Consider the following 12093-nt stretch of genomic DNA (forward strand, 5'->3'; position numbering starts at 1 on the left):
AACATGGATGCATAGATTCTGTTACTTTGGAGAACAATGACTTCATATAGTCAATTTCTTGGAGTAACAATCATTTCCTATGAAGAAATGACACACCTGTCAGGATCAGCCTGGAAACCTCTTGCATAAACCTGTTCACTCTTGTTAGCACAGCAGGGTGACTGTTAGAAGAATGGATTCCTCCATTCTTCACATATGTCTCTTTTGACACTTGTCAGAAAAGCATATACTCTACCACCAGGACTGCAAGCATTGCAAGTACAATCTGACATGAGGAATATCAGGTAAGTTTCTCTGTATAGCCCAAATTTCTACGCTCTTAAAATGCTGAAAGGCAACAGTGGAATACAGACAGGATGAAGAATAAAAGATAACTATGACACAATTACAGTAAATTAAATGGACTGCCAGAAATGCTTCCTGTTATTAACTGACTTAAAGACTTGAACATCTAAGTAAATAACTATGGGGTTCAGATGATAAAATAAAATAATAATTTTGTATCCTTTGCTTTTTTGCAAAGTTTTACAAATACTAGTAAGTATAGCTTCCTAACATATATAAGGAATGTAATTTGAATCCCAATTATACACACAAAGAAACAAAACAAAAAAGGTACCCATGTCACACAATACAGCTATAAGGAAAAGCAAGCGTTCTGACAAAATTTCCATATTAATGATAGAGATATTGTCTGTCTGAAAACGTAAAGACAAAGACGCTTGTCAAAAGAGAAGAACCATCTTCGTGGTATGCAACAATTACTAACCTAAAGAGGATTTAAAAAAGTCTGCCGTCTCCTACTACCTTATGCTCATAGATTTTATATCATTCTATTTAGCAGCATGTTTTCTTGATTTTCGTGAATACTGAATATTCTTGCATTTTCTGCCACTAAAGCTATTTATTCAAATGTGGAACAAAAAAAAAAATCAACATTTATAATAAACACTTACAATGATTCCATATCCATGATTCCATTAAGAAATGAAAGAAAAAAAATCAACTTTGTTTTGAAATCTTATCTGTCATGAACAGTAAATCCCACTCCCAACAAATTTTAGATTGGATATTAGAAAAAATTTCTTCACCAAAAGGGCTGTCAAGCATTGGGACAGGCTGCCCAGAGGAGTGGTTGAGTCACCATCCCTGGAGGTACTTGAAAGACATGTAGATGTGGCAATTAGGGACATGGTTTAGTGGTGGACTTGGCAGTGTTAACAGTTGGACTAGATGATCTTAAAGTTCTTTTCCAACCTAAACAAATCTATGATTCAAACATACTTTCCCATATAAATGCCATGCCAATCTGTATTTATTTATTTGTAAGTATAAACTAAAACAGTATAAAGCTGTGAAATGCATTATTTTCAGGGCCAAGTTGGCTCCTGTTTCAACTATAGGATTAGATTATAGTTGCAACTTTGGCTTAGCAGTAATTTTATGTATTATATTAATATCTCTTTTAACACCTGAGAATATTTATCTTTTTCAAGGGGCTTTCATTAAAGTGACTCTCCTTTTGGAAGACAAAAATAGGATGTGATGTATCTATTTATTTATGTTCTAATATGGACCCAATCATTGAGTACCATTTCTAACAACATTCATTGTGACAGGAAGCAAGTTCACCTGAAAACTTAATGCACCTCTTAATATACATAATACACTATCTATGCTCCTATAATCTGGCATAGCAGTAACACCAATAAAGTGTCAGACTAAACCATGTGCAGGCAATTTTAAATGATATTTATATCCTTGATAATTTGGTTTCCTGAGCTTTAAAGCTTTAGTTTAGTTCAGTTCCTGTTTCAGCTAAAAAAGCTTTGATATTAGTTTGTAAGGCTTGTGATAGAAAACATGTGTTGAAGATGTAACTAGGCCAGGTTTAAAATGCATAGAGTTGAAAACATTTGGTGAATAGGCAGAATCTTTCCATAAATTTTGTTTCTTGGTGGTCATCTCGCTAGGATAAAGTGAGGAAATGAACTACTGATGAACTTCCTGCCTTGCTATTTAGTCAATACAGAATTGAAATTTCACCACAGACCAAACTAGACACACCGATAAACGTAGAAAACAACCTACCTGGTCACACAGAGGACAGTACCATGATGGCACACATAAAAGACGAATGTTTCTGTTGTGGGAAAAAGCTTGCTGCTGTTATTTTACCTTGTTTTTACCTTAGGTTTGTTAAATATTTAGTACCTAAGTATTTGTAGGTTAAATTGCAGCCCACAGACTAGCTGTTTTCTTTTGCTGAACTACCCCTCAGGAAAAAAAAGTATATTTTGTCCTCAGTATTGTTAAATTCTTAGTAGAACATGTTACCCACTCTCCGAATCTATACGGTAATAAGCAAGCAGATGACTTAGTTTAAGTGAAGACTTTTTTTTTTTTTTTTTTAAATCTCCAAACCTAAGAATGTTTTGGTATGATATTTCCATCCCAACAAGTAATCATTTAATGGTGTTCCCTGCTCCATTCCAGTGAAACTTGTTTTCTGACCAAGACATGAAACTCAGCTTTAGAAAGGAAATGGAATGAAGAGAGATCACTCTCAGAGTGAATCTGTGATTTGTGAATAAATATGTCTTTAAAAGATTTACAAGTAACTCCTACACTTCAAATACGATCAGCAAGTATTCTACTCTTCTGCAAATTAAAGGGATCTTTAAATTAATAACTGTTCCACTTTAATGAAGATTGGCCTTCAAGAGGAAACAGAATCAAAGGATGTCATTCATTCTTTCAAAGCAATGCACATGCTATCTCAATCAAAAAATTTGAATGAGAACAAACTTATTATGAGCTTGGACAAGACTAATTCATACTCTTTCTCCTATGTATTCATATAATAGCTGCCTGCTGCATAAAAAAAAAAAAAAAAAGTTTTTGCAAATTCTAGGGCCAAGGAACACTTCCAGAAGCTCTTGCACTCCTTTTAGTACTCTGAATTCAGAAAACAACAGATGTATTTCTCTACCATCAGGTAGATATGTGCTTTTCAAATTCATTATTGATAGAATGCTGATGATAAAATCTCTCTTTTGCAAAATGAGGTTGTTGAAAAAAAAAACCCAAAACCAACAAAACCAAAGCACAGCACTGAAACAACATTAAGAGAGGTTGCAATATTCCATGCCACACAAACCTACTCAGGGAAGAAATGTAGATCAATTGCCACATCAGAACATAGGTATCATTCCTAGCTGAAACAAAATCGTCTCTATTAGTTAGTTATGTACTAACTTCTCAGGGATACCTCCTCAATAGAGTCAAACAACAAGGCAAACTATAAGCATTATTTACAAAGACCTTTTACAGAGTTATTCAGCTCTAATACGTACCTGTCAGTATGTAGATCTGGCTTTAGAAGCATAGACTTGAGATACTCTCTTCTTGCATGATTATTTGCCTTATCCACATGTATCACTGCAAAGCAAATCGGAATTAATATAATTAGTTATCAATTATTTTTCATCTTTTAGAAGAAAGAGCATGAAAAAAAGAACAAAGAAAAATAACCATTTCTTTCCCTTGTCTTTCCTAAGGAAAAGCAACAATGTTAGAATCAAATTTGAAAGGTCATGTGATCTAATGGCGTGTCACTGGCAGGTTTATGTGCACACTGTCAAAAAAAATACAAGCAGCATCTAAGCATGCCACATAGCTGTCATTTTCTGTTAATGGCAATAGCAGTCATGATTTTAAAAGCCAGTGGTCTTTATTGCTTTGTATTTGAAGTGATTTAGTGCATTTTCTTCCACTGAGGAAGCTAGTGATAATGATAATGTATGGCAGAGTGCTTGTCCTTTTTGACAGCCTTAGTAATTTAATCCTCCTTTCCTGCCACAATATTTCAATAAGAGAAACATCTAGACCAATGGACTGGACAAAATCCACAGCCTGGGGAGCGTGTGAATGCTCTGAAAGCTTTTTATTGTTTTAATTTAAAATACAAACACAAGGACCAGCTTTTAATTTTGTACCATTAATATGACCTACAGTGAAAAATAGCCTTGGTTTGGAAAAAACAATAAAAGAATGAGAGACAGGGTTTTATGAAATTCTTTAAGAAGTTTTTGGGCATCTTATATTAAGAAAGTAGCTGCTTTCTTGCAAATGGTATCAGCCTACAAGTATCAGTAAACTACTGTGAAAGATTATAAAAATTCAGGATGCAAAAATTGAAAAACAGTGTTAAAGGATTACTTCCCCCCCCCCTCCCCCCCCCCCCCCCCCCAGTTCAAAATGCAGCTGAAAAAATTTTGCTAGGACAGAACTAGAATTAATATAACCCTCTGAGAAACAAACATAGCTCTTCGGAACATTTTTCATTTGGTTTTGAGGGCAGGAGGAGGAGCTAGAAATTTGTCTTTAAATTCCAATATCTTTAATATTCACTCTCTTCTAGTTACTCTGCCACTGTACTCAAAAAAGCTCTTTTTCATTCTCCACATCACAATAAGGTTTCCTTTTCCTACATGCTGACAGAAATCTTTAACATATTTCATACTGCCTTCTACTAATCAAAATAAACTTATTTGTATAAAGAGAAATTACCAATTCTATCAAGAAGCAGAGAGTACTGGAATACAGGAGTAAAAAAAAAGAGATAAGAAGGCTCAAATTAATTCCTTGTGGAGGGATTTATTGAGGGACATATCTCTAGAAAAGTCCTTCTAGGAAGCACACCTTCCAGAGCTACGGGTTCTCCAGTTTTCTCCAAAGCTGCTCCTTGGCTCTTACCTGGCCAGCAGAATCGCTATTAGAAATAAGTTACTTTCAGAAAGTACAATTAGTATCTGAATCATTCAAAGGAATCTGCAATTTAACACCTTTTTATCTACTAAGAGAAAGCAAAGCATTGGTGCTCTATCTTGGAATCCTTAGTTTCCACCCACAATATTCTTACTTTCTTAGACAGGTTAAAAGAAGCTGTTACTGCCATCTGCTATTCTTTTGGGCATGTGGATGACTTTCCACATATGCTACTCTCATGGCCAAGTGCTCCTGGGGCCACCACAGGAAGTGATGGGGAGGCAGCAGGGAGACAGATGGACAGCCAAAGAACTTCAAAGGAGCTGCCACATCAACAGATTCTTCCCTTTCCCATAAGCATCCCAAATGGAATTTCCTAAGTTTACTAATTCTGTATCTAAAAGAATTTTAAATGGAAATTATTTACAAACCTAAAGAGTTCAAATTCATTTCACCCAATGGAAAAATTCAGACTAGCAAGTAAAACATGCAGCACAAGAATGCCATTCAAGTCTGGGGAAAAGGATTAACCATAGTGAAAAAATATTTTTAGATCCTGATGAAAAACATGTTTCATATCACCCCTTAGTACTACCTGAACTTAGAATTATAACGTTGCTCCCAGGCATGGAACACCTCATATTTCTATCCAATTAACTGCAAAAATCACTCAAAATTAACTTGTGACAGTTTGCATCTAAAATGATAATTTAAAAGTTTTTTCCTAAAGAAGCACTAAAACCTGAAGATTACAATGAACCTGGAACCTCATTAAAAATCACTGGAATTCCAAACATTAATGTAGCTGGTTCTGTTCGAGCATATTTTTTTCATAGTTCACTTTCTAAGAACACTAAATGACTACATGATGAAGTAGAGTTTCATCACGATGATGAAGAAAAGATGCCTCACAGTGTGGAGCTTTAATGGAGAAAAGAAATAAACACAAAAAAGTATAACTGTTTTCTGATGCAAGGCCTTAACATGTTCATTTGAGTTATACTGAGGAATCCACCTTTTAGAATATGGATCTTCAGAAGTTTGTTTTTAATAAACTCCATCATCTTTCCCCCACCTCCCCTTCCTTTGGTCTACTTACACTTGTACTTCAAGCTGTTCAAATAACCACTTACTCACTGAAGAGAGAAAGCTTTCTGATTAAATGTCATATAAAATCTTTGCAAAATTTTGTAAATCTTTCTTCTACTTCTGCTGCCTGTTCTCTAGAACCATTGTATACAGTGATAAGGACACATTTCAGACCTTATGTCAGTCTTAATTTCTAGTAACTTTCTTGCCATCTCAACATTTTCATAGTTAAGTCTTCATATTTAATAAAATATAAATGCTTTTTGTTAACAACATTCATGAACTAACCTTAGCTTTGTAATTCAAGTAATTGTGGCCTTGACAAGAAAAATCTTTATTTTACTCAAATTAAGATGCATTTACATGTGAGGGAGACTGGGCTTTGTTTGTCTGTAACAACATGTTTCCCTATGTTTTTCTGACAGTGAAACTGCCATTATGTTCACTTTAAAGCATATATTGTGACATGAGTAGAAATAAATACATAATTATAAGTAAATAATTTCTGGCACACAATTTTAAACTGCATTAAAAAGTTAAAATATTAATTCATTGCTTACTAAGATCTGTAACACACCCTAACATCAAAACCAAACCATACCGAAACAAACTCCATCAAAAAAATCAGAGTCATGGTGTGAGCACAATTTGGCAAGTTCCACTTTTCTTTGAATTTATGGGACTGTAGTGTTTAGAAGCATTCTAATAACTCTTTCCACCACTAACGAACACAACAGCTCCTCTCCTTGGTCAGTATGGCCATCGGTAGATACAACACTTAATGTCATGGGAAATGAAGAGTTATGTGGTATAACCCTGGAGTGTGTAAACCTCCCATTCAAGTTTCTGTTCTAAGACCCTGGAAGAAAGAAAATGATCTTCTAACCATTCCCAGTCCAAAAGTCATAGTCAAAATAAACAGTTAATGTCAAGTTAAATGCTAACCACTTGTGAAAAGGGAAATTCATAGGATCTTGTATGTCCAGATCAATGGAGTTCTACTATGTTGTTTTTCAACAAGATTACATTAATCTTCTACTATCTTACATGTCAAGCAATGACAGTGAAGGATGTGCAAAAGGTATGGAAAAACTTCAAATGTTTTTTAAGCAATGAATCTCATGGAGCCTTCTGCATCAGTTAAGATGTTCTTAAAACAGTCAAGCTGTTCCAGTTATAAATAATATTAAATGTTTTATTTATAATTTTAGATTACTTATGGACTTACCCTGATTTTCTCCATGCAAAAATCTAGAATACTGTTAGTTTCCTTCTAAGCTCAATGTAAACTTCTTTCCACCCATGCAAATCTCATTTTTATTAAAGAAAATACTCAATTAACCTCAAATATTCAACATACTCAAATCTAATTAGACATGAATAAGAGATGCAGTAAAGCTATAGTAAACACACATGAAGATTTCATTATTATTATCTTACTGGCTTTCCAACTGACATTATCAGAAAGCAGACTCATTAGGGTTTTTTTTCCTCCTACCTGCAAAGCTAATCTTAAACAGAAATTAGATGACCAATTTTCTAAGTAAATTCTGCAAATAACAACCACATTAGTATTTTGCTGCAGAATACAGTCCTAAAGCAATTAAGACCAAAACCACCTTTTAATACTGATTCGATAGGATATTTTAAAGTTTAACAGTTCTATATTTGATACTTAAGCAGCAAATAGAAAAATCTAAGTTATGAAGCCGGGTTTTGACTAGTAGAAATAATCTGATACAGCACTACCAGATTGGAAAGCCTTATGAATTACAGTCTCTACAAAGCACGATACTATTTTTAAATATCACAGCTTGAAAATATATTTAAATTTCATAACTGTCTTCAGAGTCTGAAATTTCATTCTGTATTCATCATAACTTTGCTGTGTTTTGCTAGTTTAACTTTGCAGAGTCAATACTTAAAAACTAGTATTATGCTTAGACCATATCCAATATACACAGGAATCAGAATATTGTGTAAGAATTTTTATACCTTCTGAATGCTTCTTATATTCAAAGCAATAAGAATTCAAGAAGCAAGAGGAATTAGAAGTGTTAAAGAGCTTTTATTGGCTTATGGTATTATTTCAATGAAGTTTTAAAAAATCTATTTCAATTCAAATAGTCTGCCTATCTAGAACATTTGGAAAAGTGTTTACAGCAGCTAGAAGGATGTATATTGTTCAGCTCATAAAAAGAGTTCTTACTTATCCGATGTCTCATTTAATGTACGATGCCAGAAATCCCATTTGTTTGAATGGAAGTAAGCCTCAGTGAATGAAACAGTTTGCAGTTCTATTAGTTTTTTGTGGGTTTGTTTTGGTTTTTTTAACTAAAGCCTTACAAAGATTACTCTCAGAGTCACAGAAGCTAACACATTGTGCCCTGTCTTCTATATTCTCTCTCAAATGGGCAGTCCCACTATAGTGATGGATGATGTGACATCTACAAGGGATTTCAGTCTCCAACTATGGGGTAATCCAATAGTTTGAGTATTATGAGGATATAAATGAGTAAATTCTGTGGCAAGTCTCCTAAAATCAGGTTTCTACATGGTAGCAATTTTAAAGATCTGTGACACCACTTTTCCAAAGCCACTTTCACAAAATTATTTTTAAAAGAATGCTTAATTTGAATGTCTGTATTGATGGTGTGTCACAAAGAGCAAACTGATTCACCTGCTCCAGGATACTCACAGCTAAAGTCCAAGACAACATGAAGCACTCAGACTGAATCTTAAATGAAATAAGACTAACAACAAAAAAAGTTAATGAAAAATTGAAATACTATGAAGTAGCTGGGAAAATAGTTAACAAGAGAATTACCAATTATTACAATAGTTCTATGTATGCTATTAGTGTAAATTACACTGTGTATTGACATAAAGTATTTTCAAATGTTCATTTATTAGAGAATAGCATATGAAAAATACAGGATTAATTATTATGAAGTAAATAGCAATGTATTAGTATTAAACATGGCTGAATAATTTCCTATTTCAAAAAGTTCTTGTTAAAGGAACACTGAGTATTCCCAAGTGATGATCAAGTCCAATTACGTTTTCTCTTTTCAACTGCGTTTTAGTTGTACATGGTTACATGGAATGTTTTTCTTTCGCTGTATCATCATGTACTGATACAGAAATCAGTTCATCATGTTCTTTTAAAAAGAATGCATAAATTTTGGTTATGTATAGCCTAATTTGAAAATTTATGTGCTAGCAGCATATTTAAATATATTGTAAAGTTATCATTTCATACACAAGCCTACTTCAATAATTCATTTTATAATTGATAATTTCATCCTTACCTCATTTCTTAAAAACCACCTTTAATATTTCCCAAGATATTTGAGAAATAGACAAATACAATTAGTACACAGATAAATGCAACTATAATATATAGAGGAAGTAGACTTTACTGGCAGGCATTTTCATAAGACAGAATTTAAAAGAAGAAACAAGCCTGCTCACGAATACATTGTACTCACCATTGCTATAGTTATAGTGAATCCTCTGACCACTTGTTGGTTTTGGAAGTGACAGTGGGGTCTCCTCTGCAAGGAAATTGTATAATCTGCATTCTACAAACAGCTGCTGTATTGTTTCATCTAATGCAATTCGTGACTCAGTAAGACCGAGCGATATAATTTCAATCCGAATTTTTTCAGTTGCCTATTTAAAAATAAAGCACAAACATAATACAAATTATTTTGTGTTTCTTGAAGTGTTAACACAAACCAAACAAATATGTAAATGATTGGCTATTTTGTATGATTAACACCAATTGACTGATGTTGACATAGACACAATGAGATTCTAAAGCCCCAGGGTTTGTAGTTAAGAATATTGTTGCAACAGATACTGCTTTACATTTGGTGTTGAAAATATTTTTGCAACAGTCATACTCTGCTGGAGAAGATTAGGTTAAGGTTACCTTCATGTACAAATGATATCTGAACTGTAAATTTCAGTTGCCATTATTTTTAGCTACACAGCAAAGCCATTTGTATCTTGATCCTGTAACTGCTTGAAATTGTCTCAGTAATATTAGGTACCAAAGTTTTCCAAATGAAAGAGAATTATTACTCAGTGCCTACTGCAGACTATAATACAAATAGTTCAATAAAAATCCATCAAGTCACAAAGTAGTTAGGCATGTAAAGTAACACTGTATTTGTATGGAATTCAACTTTATATACTGAAATTTTCTAGTTAAAAGTTAAAATTAACAATATAATAATAAAAGTAATATCCCAATTGTTCTTTGCCAGAGCCTTTTCTTCTTATCTTTCACTAAAATGGCATTTTTCTGTTGCTTATATGAAATTGTTTCATACTGTTTGGCAAAGTCTATATTATTTGCGTACAGATAAATTTTAATAAGCTTTATGTATTTAAGTGGGAATGTCAGACTCGACAGAAATATTTCCCTAGGTAACTCTGTAATTCAAAGAAAGAAAAGCCAGTATGGTTTCAAAATTGGAGTACCTAGGTGAGCATTCAAAGATGAGATTCTTCAAAGAGCAAACAGAACACACTGGAGTTCAGAAATGTCAAAAAAATTTTTTTTACTTCTTTCTTTTCAAGTTCATAACTCTATTAAAAATATTTCCCTATATGGAAATATTTTGACAATTTTTGATTGTAAAGTTAAATCACTTGAAGTAATAAATTATATTCAAAAGATTAGCCTTCTAGATTCAGTGTTAGAACTTCAAGTCAATATTCTAATTTATTATGGAGATAGCTTATATTTTTCCAAACAAATTATATAATTAATCAAACTGAAAAGCAGGTGTATCCTATTGTAAAAATACCCATCATACAGAACAATTTCCATTGCTGTCAAGCCTTTTCAATATTTGATGAAGTAATTTTACCCACTCCTTTCAAAAGACATTTCCTTTTATTATGTATCCTAAGACACTTTAACTAAAAACCCAAATCTGAATATTTCAATAAGGTTGTTTTATTATTCAGTAGATTCATGGAAATTTTACTAGGATGACAGAGAAAATTCCACACCATTCTGTCTCCACTAATACAGGTACACGGCTTCAGCTGGCAATATTACTGGGATTAGCATAGAATGATGAAATATTTAAAGGAAATTTTTTTTTCTAAAATCTAATAAATCAAATGACTGCCAAGTGTCATTAAAGTGATGGTCTTTGACTTGAATATGCTTTTCATATTCAAATTTGAAAAGAAAGAGATGAAAGCCTGGAAAGGTTACTCAGTTTCAACTAATAACCTCAAGCACTCTACATTCACATGCATAAAAAATGAAATTGGCTCTATTGTCTAATTTTACTTCAGAAACAACTCTTTTCTTCTTGCACTGAACAGATGTATTAGCATCTGTATTTAAAGTGATATGCTGAGTGGTTTTGTTCGTCCCAAAGTATTTAGCAGCTATGTCAGACTAGTTTGTACACAGACAGTAGTTTATGAATCAAGTCCAAAAACAATATCCTGTATTATAAAGTATTCCTTTTACATATCTTAAAATTTGTTTGACATATTTAACACCTGTAATTGCATACTGTAGGCAAAGATTATTACAGTTTTTCAAGGATAGCAGGGTAAATCCAGGTATTCTGCTTTCTAACTTATAAGGAAGCAAATAACTGAGTCATACTATTAGAAAACTGTAAGAAAAAATAATAAATTGTTTTACAGCTTAACAGTCAAGAATATTTTAAGGCCTGGTTTTATTAATATTAAACATGAATATAGCATATACAAAGAAGAACATAAGCTGATTAAAAAAAGATATTTACAAATAAAAAAATATAGAACTGCTTAAGAACATCATAGCTAGCATGTCATATTTCACTAATAATACAAAACCGCTCATATAATGTAGCCATGCTGAAAATATATGTAGCATCCAATGTACGATAGGAATTAATTTTTAAACAACTATTTATATGTCTACAATGCAGAGTGATGTATGTTATTTAAACCTTTTCCTAAGTTGGTTTTTTTTAAGCCTTGGTCTCATTTATTAGGCACTATTCAAGTGAAAAATGGATAGTTTTGTCATGACCAATTACTTCCCACAAATCGTTCTACTTTGATGGGAATAAAATTAGTCTTTAAATTTAGTATTTAAAACAAAATATGAAATTTCCTCTAACAGAGAGACTGGACACATGTATTAAAAAGAGAATACTAAATGCTTTCAAAGACTGTCTCTGAGAAACTGGTTCAGTGCTTTCCTTTCAA

The 12093-nt window shown here is 32.8% G+C and overlaps 1 protein-coding gene across 9 annotated transcripts in view; it reads right to left on the bottom strand.

Annotated features, from left to right (window-relative positions):
- The window catches only part of RPGRIP1L (RPGRIP1 like), an 81421-nt gene that overhangs the window by 7988 nt on the left and 61340 nt on the right, over positions 1-12093 (bottom strand). For all 9 annotated transcript variants that reach the window (XM_075040253.1, XM_075040247.1, XM_075040250.1 and 6 more), the window contains 2 exons: positions 9351-9534; positions 3357-3441 (listed from right to left, as the gene is read on the bottom strand). In XM_075040253.1, the coding sequence (XP_074896354.1) occupies positions 3357-3441; positions 9351-9534 (269 nt within the window). The remainder of the gene's footprint in view (positions 1-3356; positions 3442-9350; positions 9535-12093) is intronic.

This window comes from Buteo buteo, chromosome 11, assembly GCF_964188355.1.
Source record: "Buteo buteo chromosome 11, bButBut1.hap1.1, whole genome shotgun sequence".
In the NCBI taxonomy this organism is placed as follows: domain Eukaryota; kingdom Metazoa; phylum Chordata; class Aves; order Accipitriformes; family Accipitridae; genus Buteo; species Buteo buteo.